The sequence below is a fragment of the Colletes latitarsis genome, chromosome 10 (assembly GCF_051014445.1).
Source record: "Colletes latitarsis isolate SP2378_abdomen chromosome 10, iyColLati1, whole genome shotgun sequence".
Lineage (NCBI taxonomy): Eukaryota > Metazoa > Arthropoda > Insecta > Hymenoptera > Colletidae > Colletes > Colletes latitarsis.
The window spans coordinates 21215757-21236787 of record NC_135143.1 but is presented as its reverse complement, the minus strand read 5'-3'; the positions used below and the strand labels follow the sequence as shown (position 1 = coordinate 21236787).

Here is a 21031-nt window from a genome sequence, read left to right as displayed (position 1 = left end):
TAGGAAGGAAAAATTGAAAGAGAAGATAGAAGAGTCAAGTGAAGCAGTATGAGAGAAATAATAGGTATCGAGTAAAATTGTTTTCGCTATTCTCCAACACGTCGTATACTTACTCCAATTGCGCTCTGGATTCCAACGGTAACACGCCGAAAGGAGGCATGAAACAAAAGAAAATGTAACAGGAGTTAATGAATTTGGATGAACCTGAACTCGTCGTGAAGGATTTCGATAGACGAAAAGAGAGAAAACTAAGAGAAAGAAAAAAAGGAAGAAGAAAAGAAACGGAGAACTTTCGCTTCGACGGGAGATTCGAAGCTCTCGCGTCGGCGTGTCTCGCAGGGTCGCAACCTTAACCTTTAACGGTACTTTCGTCCGTCTGAATCGAGGAAAAAAAAGAAGCAGAATCATCGTCCGAGTCGGATGCGTCGCGAACGGTTGCATCAAGCACGGCGCCGCATGAAAATCTGGAAAGCAGCAGCGAAAGGAAGGCTACTCGGAGCAGGAGAGAACCGGATATTATAGACAGGGAAAGTCAGAGTGAGTGAGAGAGAAAGAGATAGAAAGATGCGCCGAGTGTCGCGAATAGTCGTCCAAGAAGCATAAATCGCTCGCAGATTCGCGAATTGCTGGGACAAGCTATCGATCGTATTAAGGGGTTACGACAGGGTGACAGGCTGACGAACAGGGTAACTTTCGGAATTTTTTTCCTCGAAGTTGGCTATGCAATTCCATCGAATTGAATAAACAAGTCAGTTTTGATTGCTTTTATTTAGTTTCGATACACGTAAGTTCCCTTTTTTCGTTTGTTATTTTTCATATTATGAAGTTGTTTAATTTTAGACCAGTATTAAAAATTTATAAAAAAGCAAAGTTGTTAATGCATGTTAAGATAGTGATAGTTTTCTTAACGCAACATGGTGGCCGCAATCATCTTAATAAAATTCTCTCTAAAGATGTTACGCTGTCGTTTTTAAGGCAATCTGTCTAACGATTTTGATTATAAAATCGTTTAGTTAATTATGCAATAATTATTTATTATATAATTTTAGAGTTTATTCAATTTGAACGTTCTCGGAGATAACTGAGTAATATCGTCGGAGAGGTCAATATTATAAAGATGATTGCGACCTCGACGTTGAGTTAAGATTTTAAATGAAGAAGTTCGAAAGTTAAGTACGTTATTTGAAATAAACTATATTTAAAATTAACTATGAATTAGATAAGAAACTATAAATAATTTGTCGAAGACTCGAAACTAAAATAATAAAATGCTTGTAAAGATGGAAAGAGAAATTTATATCTAAACGCAAACACGAACCACCGTAGTTTCGGTGAAAATTATTTATTATGCGAGCAAAATATTGTTACGTAAGAACATTTACGTACAACTGTTAGCGTACGAGGCGAATTCAATAGATTTTTAATTGCATTATGCGGATTTATTCATTGAATACTCAAAGTTTCACCCCTCGCAAAAGCACACCATATAATCACGAAAGCTGACTGAATACTGCCAATTATAATCATCTTGATTGAAGTAGTGAGGTCGCATCACAGTAAAGGCACTCAGCTTGCCATTTGGTCGCGAAAGTGTCAAGTGTTCTTATACGGTGCATTTATGCGCTGCAGCTAATATAAATACAAAACGCAATTTGAAATGTGAATTTTGTCTATTTTATCCTGAGAATTAATCTAATTTGCCGATAGAAGAGCCAAAAGGGACGAAAGTAATAAAGTTAGTTTCTACCAGTAGCTCTAGCTTCCAAAATTTTTAACGCACGCGTTTTTTAAATCTCATTTTTCATAGTAATAACAAATTCAATCAGTTTTATCATTTGTATAGTTCGTAAATGTTAAATATTAATTTGTAAAAAATCTGTTGTCAAAAATAACTGAGAAGGGAATTTACGTGTATTTTCACTTATTTTTTAAATCTAAATGTTACGAGATGGAAGATTTTTAAAATCCGGCAGCTAATATTTAAAATCCTGTGCATAAAATCTGAATTTAACATCGCGGTCGTAAACATTATAAATTTGGGTTTTCCACGAATATGCATACTTATATTCACAGAGAATTCACAGTAATTATTAAATATAAAATTCAAAAATCTGTATATTTCCGTCCAAACCAGACGAAATTATTTTAGCTACTATTTTTTACGTATAGGCTACACAATTTACGGAAATATTAGCTACAGTACGAGCTACAAGGCTTTCAACGAGTAAAGGGTTCTCTAAAAGCTCTAATCTAATATACAATTTTAAATCTACGTATGTACAAGTCAACTTTGTTTCAAATATAACGAACCAAATGTCTACGTAAAATGCAACCCTTAGCCGTCGGTCATGCTTGACGGAGAAATATCTAATCACGAATAATTGCAGTATACACGTTGAAGAAATTAAAAAAATCCTTTCGGATCTCTCTTCAAAGTTTTTTCGATATTTCGTGTCACAGTTGCACAAGAGTTTTTTCGTTTAGTATGTTTAGAGATTCACAATATGGAGTCTCCGCGACGTTGCCTGAATCCCTCAACTTCGTCACGTAAAAGATTATTTTCTCACTGTCACGACTTCAAGATTCTTAATCTTCAAAAAAAGAAAAATTACATTGACAATTTAAAAAACGACCAAGAACATTCACCGAGCAAGAATTCCTATTTTAATTAACAGCGAGACGTTCGACGAAACTGCGTATCCGTCTTCGCTGAAACATCCCCATAAACGCTACGCGAGTCCTCGCCCTGTCGCCGGATCGCTACCCCTAAATTTCTATCATTAGTTAGCAATTTCCCGTGTTGACACTTCTTACCTGGCGGTGTAATACTCGAAGAAGGCAACCAGTATTTCCAAAGACCTCGAGACGGCAGCCCACATGGTTTCTATCGTTCCAAAACTGTCTGTTTACAGTCACGACTATCGCGCGTAACCGCGTTCACATTTCCCGGAAACGCGTAAATTAGTCCGTTCGTACGATTTCGAAGACGCGCGAGTTGCGTGCCTCCGCACGCCTCACTCTCTTCCAAGATGCGTAGATCTCTTCTCTCTTAAATCGAAGACACGCCCGTCGTTCAAAACACGACGCGAAATCGATCTCGCTGGCTGCGGGATTCGCTATGCTCGATCGTGATCATGCCATGCTCGCGCAATGGTACCCGGAAGCTCGGTTCGACCATTCTCTATACGTACTTTAATCGTACGAGAACTCGATCAAATCAAAACATTTCCAGGGCCGGTGGAAAGAATTTTAAAAACTGTCGAAAATGAGAATTCATTGGATGGTAAACGTTCCGTTCGGTGTATCGAACGATGATTGTATCGAGGAGCTATTTGATATTTTCATCCCTAGGACTCCCCTATATCGACATACTTTTATTTTTCTAGACTGGTCAGGACAGGAATGCTTGACTTTTGAAAATAAAAATTTATCGAGTAGTGCTGATAAACATTTCATTTGATATCTTGGACGCCCCTATATTGACACTCGGTATACTTTTATTTTTCTACACTGATCAAGGAAAGGAATCTTGACTTTGCATCGCAGCTTTGGAAGATTCTTAATCGGGAATAATTATGGAAAGAATTTTAAAAATCGTGGAAAATGAAAATTCATCGAATAGTGCTGATAAACATTTCATTCGATATATGATATTTTCATTCCTGGTCTCCCTTATATTGCCACTCCATATATGTGGTTTTATTTTTCTAGTTTTACGACTTTCCATCAGGAATAATAATGGAAATAATTTATAAAAAATTCTGCAGTTGTTAACCAACACAGTGTTCTAATTACGAATTCTTAATCGCGATGTACGGAGCTTTTAATTTGACGTATGGAATGGTGCACCACGATCCTAGAATAAATATAATTTTGATTTATATAATTTTAAATGAATATTGTTATCGTTACAAAAGGGAGGCAATATTCTAGTTGAATTTTTTCGTAATGGGAAGAGTAAAAATAAATTCTAAAGATTGCCTAGGGCGTACGACATCGGCCCTGCGTGGGAGGTTGCGAAATAAATCGAAAATTAGTTCGTTCCACCGCGTGAAACGATACGAGAGACGCGTCGCGACGCCATCTCGGGTAGCGTCTCCTGGCCGCGTGCGAACGTCGTCCTTCGAACGGCGACGAACGTGATCCGTAACGCGCGCAACCACCGCTTCGAATTATCCAATATGGCGAAAATAACGGGCAACGGCTGAACGACGCGAAGAGAATGTACAGAACACGTAGAGGACAATGGTGGACAGTAGGTTGACGGAAAGGGAGAAATTTGCTTGTTGGATTGGTCGGGCGAACGGTCGGTCGGTCGGTCGGTCGGTCGAAAGAAGGGGGTTGTTGGATCGATCTTAGCTACTCGCCGGTACCACCGCCACCGCCGCCACCACCACCGCCGCTGCTATACTTGGTGGAACAAATATAGCGACTCTCGTAAACGCGAGCAGCCAAGACGGTACACAGATTTTATTCATGAATGACGAATAAAAATTTTTAGATCCCCTCGTAAACTAGATTTCCCTCGTGCCTCTCGTCAGACCATTGGATCGAATTAACGGATATTTTCAAAATAACCTTCGATCCCATTTCAATTCGAAGGTAATAATCACCCACATTAAACAATATTTATATAAACAACTGGAGACAATTTTTGTTACGTTTGTACGAATGTCCGAAAGAATCTCCCATTTCTCGTTGTTACATGCTTCATTAACTTCTTAATAAAGCTCGATAATGAGAAAAATTTTTGTCCTGTTCCGAGTGCCATTCTTAAAAATTGAAAAGACGAGGTTAACTTACTTCGAATACTTTCAAGCCGGGGCAACTTTATTACACGAAACTTCGTTACCGCGCGAAAGTACAACGTTTAATGGTCCGCAATAATCCGAGAAAATGTGACAAATTAGAATACAGAAGAAGCGGGATTTAAAGAAATGAAAACCTACGAGGGATAATCGAAACGGATCTTGAAGCGAAGGAATGGAGTTTAAATATAGTTTTATTGAAATCCGATAACAAACATACACCCCACACGATTTAAACGAAGCTTTTTTAATAGCCAAAGCGCGATCAGGGAGATCGTGTCTTGTGTTTACGAATGGATCTAAAATATTTATTCGCTATTCGTGAATAAAATTTGACCAAATCTGTGTCTAAAAAGTCTTTTCGCATCTTGCTAAGATTTTACTAAGTATTATTATTAGTATTATTATTATTACAAATGTTTGTGCCAATTTACTTTGCTAGTACACCATATTTTAAAATAATAAAATTGCATATATGTTCAAAGGCAAATAATTGTTAGAGTCTCCAGAACAATTACGACCCCTTTCCTATTCTCGACGTTCCCAACCTTCATTTAGGTCAACGTCAGGAAGCAAAATTAATAATGTGATTGCATTCATAGCGAAAATTAATATAAACTTCGTAAACGCGATTGAAACGAATTTTAAATTTCCTGCCGATGTTTTAGAGATTACGTAACTACGTTACTAACCAACTTTGCAACATGATATTACCGTGATTGTATTTTATTTTGTCAACGATATACAACGACCGTAGGTGGTTTACCCATGGTTTTTTCAAGCCAATGTTTTTCCAAAAATTAAATAAATTGAAAACGTGATGTAACGCGCAATCAATATTGACGTACACTACACCGGTTGATGTATTTAATTTAAAAAAAAATATACCAAAATACCATGGTCCAATCACATACAACCTTTTATCTGTTATTGCACATAAAATATAATTATTTAAAGGGGACGATACACCTATGGAACCGCTATATTCGAGATTAGTGTTGAAAAATAGCCTCCAATTTTCCCCTCGCCATTGTGGAACAATATATGTACTCGTGTATACAATAAACACGTTCAATAATAATGATATTGTTACGCAAAATTTGAAAATAAGACAAAATTTCCCGCGATTTTTCAAAAATGTTTACTTCGATTGAAATCTTAGTCTATGTACACTTTTCTAGTTAAGAACCCCATAAAATTTATTACCCACCTTTCGAAACGGATAGTAACGATCTAAAGTCCGCAGATGATGCAATACAAAAGCTTTTATGACTCACTATATGTGACACGCGAATCTCGTGAGGAAACAACGCCACGTATATACGACTGTAATGATACCCCTAACTTTACTACTCTATCGCTTCAATTTTATTTTATGCTCGAAAGCTAGTACACTTCGTTTGGAAATTACGAGCATCGATACTGTGTACAGTAGTTTATTTAACCGACGTTTATGTTACCACGAAGCGTGACCCTTCAGAAAATGTCAGAAAGACCTTCGAACCAATACATTTAATTATTCGTTTAACGTTCTCTTTCAACGAACCAACGGTACTTTACGTACAAAGTGAGTAATACTATGATAAAATACATAAAAAAAAAGATAGAAGTAGAAATTATGCCAACATTTTGCTAAAAAAGAAATCTTAATAGGATTCATGAATTTCAATGAGGTCGCAAAATCGATTACCACGAGGAAGTTGGAGTTACGTAGTTTCGAAGTGTTGGGAAGTAAAATTTTATCCCCCATAGAAAATGTCACGGGTAATGGCGTAGCAGCCAACGTGTTAATGAAATTACTATAACCGTAACGTAGTCTCTGGAGAACAATTTTCCAACCGATTGGTGGCAGAGAACGCGTTAGCCCTAATCTTACTGGGATACGACTTTGGGTCACATAGTAAGTTCGAGCAACTTTAGGGTCTATAAATAAGTTTATATAGGATGTTTTCGAACTGATCGCACGCCACGGAAAGGGGTGAATTTACATGAAAGAAGTCGTGAATATAGAGTGACATTTTTTCCGTACGGAATAGATCGATGTTGGAGATCGGTTTCGTTTCATTTCAAAGAGTTTGCTATTTAATTTAATTAATTGGAGCAACGTTACAGGCGCTGTAGTGATATTTATTAATATTAAATGAGTGCTCTTCAACATCGATTTATTCTGCCACTTTTAATTTGCTAATTGTCTCTAAAATAACCCAGGAAGCTTTATTTGTAAAAAAAAAAAACTGATAAGCAGCATATTTCACTTTTGGTACCATGCAAAGTACGAAAGGATGTCACTCTATATTTTCAACTTTTTTATTCATGCAGATTCGCATCTTTTCGGGTGGAAGGTCCAAAAAGGGGATACGTGTTGCAGCCCGATAGAATCATAGCGAAGAGAATATATGAAAAGTAACTTCCAAGATAAAAAAAAAACAAAATAATAATAAACTTAACTCAGTTTCACTAAGTAAGGCATTGTAACCAATAAGCGTCTCGACGATAAGGATAAACCCATTGTTGATACGCATTCGACAAGAAGATTGCACGACAGATCGTTTCAGAGGTTCGGTCGAGAAAGTTGCAATATTTTAATAACTCAATGATACTTAAAACATCGCGAATACCCAAAGTCTCGCGCCTCGGTAAAATCACGGTTAAGAAAATATGTGAAAACTAAGTTCCATAACGATGATAATAGTAAACTTAACCCAAATCCACTAAGGGTGGTAGGCAGCTCGACAATGGGGACAAACCTATTGTTGATGTGTACCCGACAAGAAGATCGCATGACAGTCCGCTCGAGGAGGCGGGTAGGTGTTCAAGAAAGTCACAATATTTGTACCAAGTACTGTACCTGTACAATCAACGACGCCAATGTTGGTATCTTCGCTGTTAGTGACAACGCCAGCGGCAGACCAAGAATACAAGTGATTCGAAATCGCGCGACCACGAATGACCTATAAGCGTACCCGTTGAATAGAACGAAACGAACCGACGATTTGCCCTCGTTCAGGATAATGTCCACAACATCGTCCGTGTGTACGTTTGCGAAATCAACGATGTATCCTAAATCGAGTCAGGGACGCATTGGGTCGCGCACGTGGCAACGACGTTCCCGAAGGTCGATAGACACGGCGCGCGCATCTCGCTGGACACGCGAACCCTTCTTTTGGACCACCCTTAACTGGTCAACGCCGACATAACTCCGCTTATGCGAACCCAAGACGAAACCAACCCCCTACGATAAACGTTACGCGAATTCTGCCCTCCAAATCGACCCTTTCGCCCATCACATTCACTCTTTTGACGAGTAACCCTCCATTGGGGTGAATTTTTTTCTGATATTTCAAGTTGATCGTCATCAGTATTGTTATTGGTTATCTTGAAGATATTGTATAATTAAGACGTTATAATTAAGAAAAACAAAAGTTGTTTGATAAAATGTCGATATGTGAAAGTTACACGGGCCCATAGAGGATTAGCCCTTTCGGGTAACATTCACCCCTTCGCGAATCAAAATTTTCGTATAGTAACGAAAATAATATTCGATGCAAAGTTATCGTTAAGAAACGAAAGTTTTATCGTATGTATGTAAAAAATATACGATAAAATGGCACTGCGTTATTTGCAGGGCGAATTAGATTCGCGAAAGGGTCGATTTGGGGTGCAGTACCTGTGGCAGCGTCGTCGATGAAAATATATACGACGTACATTGGGCTTTCAATCGATGTAAATTTCGTTGAAATATAGCAACGCGATAAAAGGGAAATAGGAATTCGACCCTGGGAATACTACGGGGGAGGGACTGCGATCGTCGTTCATTTTTATCGCCGATTTGCAATTTCAATAAAGGGATCCATATAACGTAAAAATAGCAGGGCTTGCGAAACCGTTAAGTATTTCTAGAATTTTTAAATTCTAAACAATCTTCCCCTTTGTTAACACTAAACTCATTCGTGATTTCTAATAAAAATTGTTACAATTTTACTCGAGTGGATTTCTGAAAATTTACCGTAATTTTCTATAAAAGAATGAATAAATTTTAAGTTTTAATTGCTTTGGTACAAATAAATACACTATAATTATCGGCAGTTCTAGCGTTAAACGTTGATCACTCGACGCTGTAATCGCAGCGTGTCTTCGTACACAAGTATTTCACGAACGATAAATTTCAATGCTAGCTTCGCGAGATATGAGAGATTACAGTGCATCTAACGTTAACGAGACTATGCGTAGTACTGCCAGGGTTAACGATGATGACCCTCCTTCCCGTCTGTTTACACCCCTCTATAGGTCACTTTCCCCTCCACCCGGCGTTCCGTTTGTTACGCGGCGGACAGTAGAGAAAACAGCCCCGGAAAGTTCACTGAAAGGAGCAACTTTTTGGCGAAATAGCTCGACGCGACTGAATGCGAATAGTTTCGTTTGGAAATAGTGGGCGGCAGCGTGACTTTGTAGTAGCGAAAACTCGGGAGTTTCTCGCACGAAAGGAAATTATCGTCGAGACGATCGATCGGAACGCACGCGCACGACAAAGGTAAGAGAGTTCCTGGCTGTGGCGGGGCTCGGTCAATGCCGAAGAACGTCCAAGCAACAGGTTTCTGGTCGGGATATGCGCGCCATAAATTCTACGAAAAGAAGGAAAAGCGTCCCTTGTTCCCCGAAAACGTGCGTTTCGATCGTATCTCGTTACGAACGGATCGTTACGTACGCGTTCCGAGTCTCAACGGAGCTTTTCGTTCTCGCGAACGGCGTCGATAAATCGGCGAGTAAATCGGATCGCGTCGAAACAAGAACGAAAAGATCTTTTGCCTCTGACGATGAAAGTGGCCGGTTCTATCGATGAACGCGTCCCTTCTGACCGATGGCCAGAAGGAACGGAGATTTCCTCGGAGGAAACGTTTCCGCTCGCTTACGTGGCAGTCGAGAATCTCGGGTGATGGATGCGGGTCTTCCAAGAGCAATTATGGTACTTGGCTGGTTAATATTTCAGGAACACTTCTGAGACTGCGGATAAAGTCGGCGAATCAGATTCTATCGTGGACAGGAACAAAAGGACGTTTCCCAATAACGGAAATGGTCGATTCTATCGACGGACCCGTCATTTTGACCGACGGACGAGAGGAACAGATTTCTTTTCCTTCGAGGAAACGTGTTGCTTACGATCGTGGGGGGTTAGGTGGATATCTAGGTCTACCGGATGCAATTATCGTTTCTGACGATAAATATTTCACGAGTGGTTCTGAAAAACTGCTGATAACGTCAGAGAGCCGGAGGAAATCGTATCGAAATGGCGATAGGAAGACTTTTTATCGATAGACACGTCGTTTTGTCTGAGTGACAACCGAACCATAGAATGAAATAATAATAAGCGTATATTACAAGAGAATAAATATATATTCTTTTGATCAGAATTTAAAGTGCCGCAGTGTTTTCTCCGCACGAAGGTAATCGATAAATTTTTTTCACACTGAACTTTAGACGTTCGTATTATAATGAAATTTTTCTTTCAATAACATTTACAAGTTACGTACCGTCGAGTACAAAATCTGAATAAAATTTGAATTCCGAACGCGACTAAAAATGCTCGTATATTACCAGGAAGACGTAAGACTGTAGGATTTATGGAAATAGAAATACACATTTTCTGACAAGAAGAATGGTCCGAATATGTCCTTTCCACGGAGGAAATATGTCCCGCTCGCTTACGTGACAACCGAGAATCTCCGGGACGACAGAAATGGATGTCCAACGAGAACTTATGCTTCCAACCGATTGTTACCTTCGAATAATCGTGATTCCCTATTTGGAGCGAGGATCTCGCGCGCCAGGAGGTTAATTAAGATCCGAGGAGAGGCATTGGGCGCCGGTGGCGAGCCAAAGAGTGGCGCACGATGCGCAAAACGTGTTACACAACTGCAATTTTCTTTTCGAAACGTTCTCTCGGCGCGCGTAGCCGAACATGGACGGATCTTGCGGCTTTCACGGCACACGTAGTATCCGCAACGGACGTTACCGATACTCGCGAACCCCCGTATTCGTGCCACCTGTTACTCGGTTCGCGTATTCCAAGAACGCGTCGCGTAGGTGCATACGGGATTGCACGTTAACGATCGCTACGCGGCACGCGACACGCGACGCTTATCGCTTTTCTCGTCCCGCCGCACCTATTTTGCGGCCGGGTTTTCCCCTCGCCTTCCAAGAACGGTATCGACGAGAGAAAAATGAGTTCAGAGAAAAATTCCTGGCCGACCGTTGCGTGGCACGCGACCATATTGGCCGACCGTACGTCGATCGGAATTTCCTCTTTTAGAAAAACAAGAAGCTGTCTCGCGTTACGTAAAGTAGACCGTTAATACCATCGCGAATTTTACGGATGGCGAGATACGTTGTACCGCAGCACTTAAAACTTGCGGGGGTGTTAACGGTTCTGGAAGAGTTCCGGGGGCTCGCGAGACCCGCAGTAAACTAATTCGAAGGTTCGAACTCGTGCTCGAGCCACTCGAAAGTGCAGAGGAACGTCACTGAAGATGCACGAGTTATACAAAGCAAACTGTACCGCATTAAGCCTCGATTGATCCCCCTCCCCCCCTTTCGGCCAACGATAAGCGACGAAATCGTCTCCGGTCGGCTTACGGAACTGTCGTCGATCACGAAAATCGTGGAAAGGCGCGTCCTTGTCCCTGTTCCTGACGGTCTCGGTCGAATCGGCTGAGGACGTGCGGCGGCCAGGAACGGGCAACGGGTGGGGGGAGGGAGAGGGAACAGAGGAACCGGAGAGTTCGTCGGGTGGCCAAGGGTCAAAATAAACGGTGACCGGTCGCGATCGATGAAACGAAAGTAACGATCGGACGAAATTGGAACCGAAACGCGTCGCGAGGCTCGGCCGCGACGACGCGACGCACCGCGTCCTGTTGCGTTTCACCAGTGATTTTGCGCGCAAGACGCGACGTCGCGAGCTCGCATCCCTCCGACCGCAACCGCGTCGCATCACCGACTGAACTTTCGCTCCCGTGAAAAAGGGACCGTAGGAGTCGCGGTACGCATCGATGCTTACCGAGCTTTCGATACATTGGCGCCACCTCGATGCTCACCAAAGGATTTCCCGGCACCATAGCCGAGCCTCTCCTACGCACCGGGCACCAAACCCACCCCCTACGTCTCCGCGTCCACCTCCTTCCAGCCCCACCAGACCCCCAACCCACCCTCGAAGCCGCCCCTTGCGCCCTCTTCATCATATTCCTCTCTATCCCCTTACGCTCTGACCGACCGACCGACTCCCACCTCCATCGCCGCGTCTCGCAGTTTTCCCCCTCCCTCTCTCGCTCTATCTCGCTAGCATTTCCCGCTCGTCCTCTTTGCCTCCATCTTCGATCCGCCAGCACTTTCCATAAAATCTTTGCCTTATCGCGAATCGAGCCCCCTCTCTCTCTCTCTCTTTCTCTCTCTTTCCCTCTCGAAACCTCTCGGGCTCTTTATTTCCGGCGGATTACGCTCCATACCAGCGCGCGTCCCGCGTCCGATCGATATTGGACTTTTCGCTTTTTCTATTAAGCTGCGATACGATCGTACGAGTCTAGTTAGGACCGCGCTCAGACTATCGACTTTCCGTTGCGCGAAAAGTCGCTACGAGTCGCGCCGGAAGGGGTGAAAAGCGCCGTCGTACGGGCTATTGTACCGGTGATTTTCGATTGTCACCATTGTGGAAACCGAAATTCATTTACAGATTTTTATTGTTAGGTCACGACGGTTTGACGAGTCTAAAAATTAGTAATACTTTGGAGAAACAATAAACAGAAAGTAGATATTTGATCGACATAAGTTTTTGTAGTTTCTTTTAGCATATTGTGAGGTGCAAAGACAGCTTTAAAAAGAAAAATAATGACGTTTCGAAGCTTTAAGGAGGGTATTGTCTAGACTACTGTCTAAACTGTTATTTATTCGGCTTTCTTTATGATTTTTTTTTTAATGATAGGTAGGCTGTTTTATACTGAGATTTTGCAGATATATTTATATATATTTATATTATATATATATATATACTATTTATCGAGATTTCGACTTCTCTCTAATGAAAAACTCTGTTTTAGATTAGAATTTCGAGAAAAACGCGTTTAAAGTTTTGAAATATCATTCTTTTTTCCTTTTCAATGTTGTTTTTTGTACCCCATGATGTACTATAATAAACCACAAAAACTTATACCAATAAAATATGTACTTTTTTTTTTTATTGTTCCTCCAATATATTACTAATTTTTACTACCGGTCAAATACCCGTGCTACGAGGCCACATAGTTCTTTCTTATTATACTTCTTACCGCACTTCTGTAAAGTATTTTGCTTCTTATGGGGGCGGTGGTGTTTTACTATCACGAGCAATAATATTTTATGTATCCTTACAGTTTTAGAACCAAGTTTTTTATTTTTCTATTCGGTGGTATATCGTTTCTGCTATTTATGTTCATTGTTTAAAAAAGGATAGATACTAAGATTACAAGAACACGCGTGCAGATCTAAAAAAAGCGTTTATATACCAAAATATGGAAGAATGTCGATTGTCAAATAAAATAAATTTCGCTTTGTTCCTAGGTTTATTTTGCGTGCATCAAATTAATAAAAAAGTAAATCTGAGTATCTCGAATGGGGGATGTCACGAAAATACACAAGTCCCCATAGAGATCCATAGTCTCCTTCACGACCTAGACCAAACTATCATTGATTGGAAAGTCGATAGGATGTCCCTAGCCTAAGGGCTCGCTCGGCATATCGACTTTCTGTCGCGCGACAGTTATACGGGTCTACTGGAGGCGTAAAGAAGCATTGCCCTATAGTCAAAGAATTGTCAACAAGTTATAGTCGCCCCCTATATAGATCCCTACAACGATTTGGACCAAACTATCGTGGAACAGAATGTCGAATATCTTTGATCTAACAAGGAGGGTCCAGGGGATGTGGAAATTATTTATGATACAATTTGTAGCATAAAAATGGGCTGTTGCTCTTAAGAAATTTCATTTAAAAGTTACATCATAAATATAGGCAATCAAGACCATCGATTTTCCGTTGCACAAGGATTGATAGGGACATAGAGGAGATGATAAAAAGCATCGTCTCGTAAATCATAGAATCGTGAAGAATGGTTTGAAAGGAACGTTATTTATCGATGACGCGTCTATGATTCCAGAGTATTAACTCCGGGTGCACAATCGTGTCACAGACAGATTTAATACTGTGTTCGGTGGTTTGGAACTTCGTAAAAAGGATTATAAAATTTTAATGGCTCTGGGGAGGCCTTGCTTCATTATTGAATTTGTTGAGAACATGATAGTTCTCTGGAAAATTGGCGTATGTTACGTTTATTCACTCTTACTCTCATTTTAACACTTTAACGGCCGTAATCACGCGTGCGTGATTCTATTCTTTCATCAATTTATCAATTTGTCGAAGTTCGAGTCTTGTGTCATACCTTCATTATGATGACTTTTATAATTTCTTATAGCATTACAAAGTACCACACACTTTGATCTACGAACTTCGATCGATACTGATACGTCTTCAGAAATAATTGGTATCAAAGTGTGAAGAAGCAAGTAACAATCCACTAAGAAGAACAGACCAAGATTCCACGACAAAAAGAAGCTTGAAAATGTATGACACGCGTCCTTTTTTCAGATAACTAATCGACTGTCCATCCACAGTAAAAATTCTGCAATCATCAGTCAGTTTAATCGAATTTATTTGGTCATTGTTCTTGACCACCTAAACGAAACCGTCATTTTGTTAGTTTCACACGCGTCTTACAACTTGAACCAAACTCTCACGCGACGTAAAGTTGATACTACATCCCTACTTTAAGGATTTCCTCAGACTATCGAGTTTCCGTCGCACTATAGCCAGTATAGACCTAGTAGCGGTGGTAAGCAGCATCGCCCTATAGTCGTTAACAAGCCGTAGACGTCTCTGCATAAACCCATAAGTCGATTGAATGTTTCCAACCTACAAGCTCCCTGTCACGTGACGGAATGTCGATAGAGTGTTCCTAATCTAACAACTCTCTGAAACTATTTACTCTCTGTTGTACCGAGGGTCTTCGTAGAGTCTGTAAAAAGCATTGTCCTATGGACCGTCGAGGAGGACCGTTCTCGGCTACTGTTCCACCCCGGAAATCGGCAAGAACGGACCAAGGTCCGGAGGAAAGGACGAATCGACGAGGTCGCGTCTCGCGAGTGAACCGACGAAACGACGGCCTCGCTTGGCAGGTTGTTCCCGTTTTTTCCTTTATCCTAAAAAGCCCGAGGCTTCGCGGTACAAACTGGGCCAGCAGTGTCCTTTCAATTACTTCGTATCTTCGTTGCAGAGGAAAAAACCGGATGGAGGGATAAAAGGAACGGAAATGGGTTGTGGGCGTGCGCGCATGCGCGTCCCCGTGTCGACTAACGGGCCGACCGTTAAGGGGTTACGCCACCTTCGACGCGACAATACACAACGTGTCTTTGTCAATTTTTTATAACAATACCGTACGACCTATTCAACTGAATTTTTTACCACGAATAAACGTGTAATGAGCCTCGCTGCTACATTTTTTGCGCGCCCGTTGGACCCGGGGAAACAAAATGGCGTCGATATACTTCAAATTCACGAAGAACGTGCAGGAAAAATTTTAATGGGAGATTCTACAGGCCAAAATAAGACGAAAATCAAAAATACCAATTTGTTGATCGAGGCATCGTTAAAAAGTTATTAACGTTTAAACTCTCAGCATGAGAAACTCTAGTTACTGACGTATCGACAGCCTTACAGTCTTGTGAGTGAGAACCACTATCACGCCTACGCAACTGTTGGAACTTTGAACGTTAATATCTTTTTAAGGAAGCCTCGATCAACAAATTGGTATTCTTGATTTTCGTCTTATTTTGACCTCTAGAATCTCCCATTAACATTTTTCCCAGGGGTGGCCGAACACTCTTTGCGTCCAAGGCAACAGATTGCAACTATAGGCTTCTCTATACTACAAATACAAGTTCTTTTCTCGATAAATTTATACAAAAGCTTTTCTTTCGAAAGTGGGACTTAACTTATTCTACGTGCACGCGAGATGTTCCAGGCTTCCGATTGGTAGAACGGTAACATGTATTCCACCAATTGAGAGTTAGAACGCCACGCGCGTACTGTGGACAAGTTTCGTGTCGCCAAGTGTACCCCTCGGGCGCAAACAACCGAGCCGCGCGTTGTAGCAGGCGTCCCGATCAGGATGCCTATCGCCCGGGGCGATTCGAACACCGATTATCGTCCTAACGCGAACAGACGCCGCGCTTTGTTCCGTTTGCTCGGTGTCAAAACGCGTCGTACGTCGAAAGGTCCTCCGCGCTAGACCCTCGTTTCCGGCATTTTATCGGGCGTCTGCACCTGTGGCGCGGAGTTTTCTCGCTTACGCGTTCAGCCATGGTCCCTTTCGGGTCTTAATAACCGTTGACGGTAAACGGCGCACAACGATCGAACGTTCGCGGAAATTGTATCGACTCCCGAATTACATGCGTCGTTTAACGAAAGAATCGCTGGCCAGCGACACCTTACCGGCGAATTTCTCGCTTACCGACCATTCCGGATGTCTTCCCATCCGTGGAAACGTTTCCGGATTCTGGACAAGATACTCTTTCACGCGTCCGTCGAGTTAGAAGGTAAAAACGTATCGATTTCTTCTCTTTGTACTCCGTCTCGGAATATAGGCTTGGAAATGTTATGCAGAGAGGACGTATTTTGCCTGATTTTAGGACTACAAAACTACACTAAACTAAGTTTTTAAATATTATAGGAGTTTGAATTGAATCAAGGGATTATTTTACCGTAAATCTTCAAAAAGAATTTGTTTTCTTAATATTTTCTTGAAGAACACTTGTCGATAGTACTCCTTGTTTCTATCGTATTTTTTTAATTTCACGGTGAAGTCAGTGTCGAGGAACGACATTTTAAAAATTTTTCTCCGAATAAAGGCTTGCAAGACGAATTCAACGACCCACAGTTCAAGGTCATTCAGAGTCTTTGAAAGATAGTGACGAGGAAAATAGTTTGTTTCGCGTGGCAGATCTGACGGTTCAGCGATTTGCATGTTTATGTTCCAGGTTCTAATTTAAGTGTTCGAAATGATGACCTTGAACGGTGACACGTGTTCTGACGCGGCTGAATATGGATTTTCTGTTCTTTCATATCAAGCATTATAAAAGTTTGAATGCTTTTCCAGAGTAAAAGTTCACGTCGTTCTCTCGCCATAGACAAAGAATATTATGATAACTGTGTGGAGTATGCTGCACGTTGGTATTGAAGGACATAACGGTAGTCGATAGTGTGTCAAGAAGCGTAAAGTGAAGTATCAACAACTGAAGAAGACATAAAAAATCGGTTATAAATAGCTTATGCTATGGATAGACGACGATAAAATCTGAAATGCAATAACATTTGTAATAAACTGCGTCGAAGCACGTATCACCGATCAAGATCATCGTTTCTAACATTTAATCCTATTGTCAATATATATCAGTTGTGGTTTTCAAGTAATTAGAAGATAAATAGAAATGTACGTAGTTTGAATTAAACGAAAATTAATGATTATGAAATGTTCTTGACGCATGTATCTAAAATCAAAACAAACGTCAGCAGACTTCTCCTGTATTTTTAAAAATAAGCAAATCATCCAACTGACTTGTCGTCCATACTGTAACATTGTACGACAAAGTTTAAAGGGTCTGTCTAGTTCGAAGGTAGCAGAAATCAATTTTTGTGAAATTCGAAAAGTTTAGCGATGTTATACGATTGCCAGCCGAACCCTAACTCGTTAAATTTTAGCTATTTTCCTCGATATGACAGTCTTCAAGATTGCATATTTTGGGAGCTACTAGATCGAAATCGAAATTTGACGTTCATGAAAAGAAGGTTTTCGTCTAAACAAAAATAATTCTGATACCTGTGAAAATTTCATATTCACTATTTGAAGAAACAATAAACATGAAAAAATCAAATTTTTTAAAAATATGCTACGATTATTCGAGTTTTCTTATTTCTTTCAAAAATATAAAATTCTTTATAGGATGATCAAAACAGGAGTATCGTGCCAAACGCGTAAGTTTGTGTATATTCACCGTGTAAAAGTATTTATTATTCAAAATAAATCAATTATTTACGCTTAGACAAATATACATAAATATACGTAGAAAGTTTTAATCTCATATCTCTATTAATTCTGTAAAAAGATATCATAAATGTCATGAAAGCGTGATCAAATGGCTGACAGAGTTCTTGGTCTTTTCACTGTCTGACCACACGAGGCTTATTTCATTTAAACTTCTTGAGTACATGAAATACCCTAGATTAAGACTACGTATTGGAGACAAAGAGGTATCTAAATTTTTGACACAAACTAGCTAACAAAGTATTTCACATGTGTGAATGTATTACAAAAAATTTAGATTCACCGACTAAAAAATTCATAAATAAATAAAGACAAAGATCGATCACAATATAACCAAACGAATAAGGAGCAGCTAATTAACATTTATTTAGAATTCAGGATTAAAAGCATATTTTTTTCGACAAACTTGTATGAGTAGAATCGTAAAAATTAACAACCTTCCAATTATCAAATACTTTTCTCGAAGTAAACTATGCATTTCTTTCTCTCATTATCAACAGATACAAGTTACTCTTTCAGAGAAAATAATTCATACATTTTTTAATATTTTCGTTATTATTCTTAGTTTTTTTTTTACCATTTAGGTTTAATTTAACGATATTTTAATTTCCACGAATCAAAACTTAAACGTATAACTGCCCAATCGAACGAACTTTGTGAATAAATTACGTCGTTTTTGCTCGCTATTGTTCGATTAAAATGTTCCCTGTCTGATCGAAATTCGACTACTGGAGTTGAAAGGACGACCAGCGCGCGTTGCACGGCTTGAAATTTGATTAATTTTTATCGTGATGAGGCAACGGATAGTTTTCTATCAAATTGAAGGCAATGGAAACGAAATGGAAATAACCGAACGTTCGGTGTCTGGCGACATTAGCAAATTAGGAAAACGAATTGAACGAAAATTGGAACGCGACTCGTTTCCCCGTTGGACATTACTTCATATCTGCGAATTTCCAAAAGACGTCTAACCTTTTCTCCTATCGTTGAAGAAAAAGAATCGATCGAAATCTAAATTTTTTGTTTCTGATGCTCTAACTCTTAACTTTTTTCGATCCGATATTTAGAAATTAATAATTCTATAGACCAACAAGGAGTTTCTTTTATGCTTTTTGATAGCTTCAAATAATATTCACTTGTGACTTGATTGGTATTAAAAGCAACGACAAATGCAATAACGTTATAAGAAAATAAAATATTTAGCGAGTTTATACATTTGAACTCGTTCGTGTTGATTTTAGGAAATTAAAAATAAGGGAAATAAAGAAAGTAGAACAATTCTAATAATAGGAATATTTAAAGACTGAAAAATTAGTAAAGAGGTAGATATCTTCTTTTCTACCGCATTTATTATTGCTCTTAGTACCAATATTTAATAATTTCACGATGTACAATATGTATTTGCATCTTGGCCGATTTATTTTTCAGCGAGCATTTACGGTACATCCGAAAGTGCTTGAAACGAAATTATCAGTTAATGAAATCCGGCCGGAAACCGCGTTTAAATTCTAGGTCCGAAAGGATTAAGCTATTCGGAACCGTCGACGATTCGTTCCCTCCTTAAGCTTCGTAACCACAATGTGGCTGTCGCCTGTATTATTTATATTATCTCTGTCGTTTAAATTCAGTAGCCACATGTAGAGCAAACTCGTCGCTCGCGAGGGAACACGGCGAATTATCAGACGTCCACTTTAACGAAACTTTGCGCGAACGTTCAAACGCTGGTCCAAACTAAGAACTATGCCCGTATTTCGTTCCTGTCGTTTTTCAACTTTAACCCGTTGCACTCCAAGACTCCATCTTAACAGACGTAACTGGCTACTCGAATCCAATTTTCTGACGCCATTTTAAAGAATGTTAAAATTCTTTCCTAGAGGAATTTATAAATATTTGTAATTTTTAATTTCTTCGTTTGCGTGATACTATGCATGAAGTTTCCTTTTCTATTCTTCTCGTAAAGAATTAAAAGTTCTATTGTACTGGACTTTTAAGGACACGAAGAGAAACTCTTAAACTATACGAAAATATTTTTTTAGTCCATTTTTCATTATCTTTTAATAAATAGTTAAGTCTTTTAAATCGAACGATAATAGACAAGAACCGCCGTTAAGTCGAGTCGTCTACGATAACCTCGATAGATCAAATGAAAATATAATAGACTGCCTAAAGAAAATGTACCAAATATATTATGATGAAAAAATAAATTAAGAAGAACTTGAAAGCGCCAGTTTTACCCCCTCGATAAAATTGTATAATTTGCACTACGTTCGAGCAATACAGAAGATTAAAACCTATAAGAACCGAGTACATATTATAGAACGGAGCAAATAGAAGAGCGGTCGATCGATGTTAAAGCGAAACGGATTAGGGGAGGTCGAAAAGTAGTGGTAATCGACGAACATTCGTGCGAACTTTCAACAAAATCGAGGTCTGACAGTCCGCAGTGTTCCTTTGTCAGTGCTTATCGCCACCAACCGCATACTTGCCATGCCATTCGTCGTTCACCGAAAAATTCTCTCTTTCTCACTCCCGATCTTTTCGTCTGTCTCATCAACCCTGTTTCTCTACCTCTACGTCTACGTTCACAACTACCTTCTACCTACTAGCTACTACCTCTACCTCTACGATCGCGAGTACTGGTACTTCGCGTTTCGGGAGTCGTCGAGCACCGTACATCGTCCAAGATCCCGTCGAGATCTAAATATGGGGGTGGTTGGTGGGTGGATACAAGCAAAGATCGAGAGTTCTTTTGGTGAACGCGGGCGAATCAGTTGGGCGCTACTCGCCCCGATTGTCCGTCGCGCGAGACAAAAGCGTAACTAGAAAGCGGCAACGGGAAGCTGACGCGTCAGTGGTTGTTACCCTGCAGTTCGCGCGATCTACGCCACAAAATTTCTACGATTCTAAACGAAACGCTATGCCTGCGCGGGATCGTTGGCGCCACGGGGGGAACGGGGGGTGGGTGGGTGGAGGGGTCCAAACAAAACGGGCATATAAACGAGTCGCGCGAAGGCATATACGCGAGCGGGTATCAAACCGGCCAGAA

The 21031-nt window shown here is 40.2% G+C and overlaps 1 protein-coding gene across 18 annotated transcripts in view; it reads right to left on the bottom strand.

The window, feature by feature from the left end:
• Window positions 1-21031, bottom strand: part of Syt7 (Synaptotagmin 7) — a 64611-nt gene that overhangs the window by 14773 nt on the left and 28807 nt on the right. For 2 of the 18 annotated variants that reach the window (XM_076775951.1, XM_076775962.1), the window contains exons 2-3: window positions 2815-3256; window positions 114-125 (exon numbers count right to left, since the gene is read on the bottom strand). The exons of 4 other annotated variants lie outside the window; for them this stretch is intronic. In XM_076775951.1, coding sequence (XP_076632066.1) covers window positions 114-125; window positions 2815-2879 — 77 coding nt within the window. In that variant the 5' untranslated portion in view covers window positions 2880-3256. Of the gene's footprint in view, window positions 1-113; window positions 126-2814; window positions 3257-10584; window positions 11091-11438; window positions 11687-11707; window positions 11780-11859; window positions 11875-21031 lie in introns of those variants that run through there. 12 more of the 18 variants (XM_076775952.1, XM_076775960.1, XM_076775945.1 and 9 more) reach the window with 10 other exon arrangements.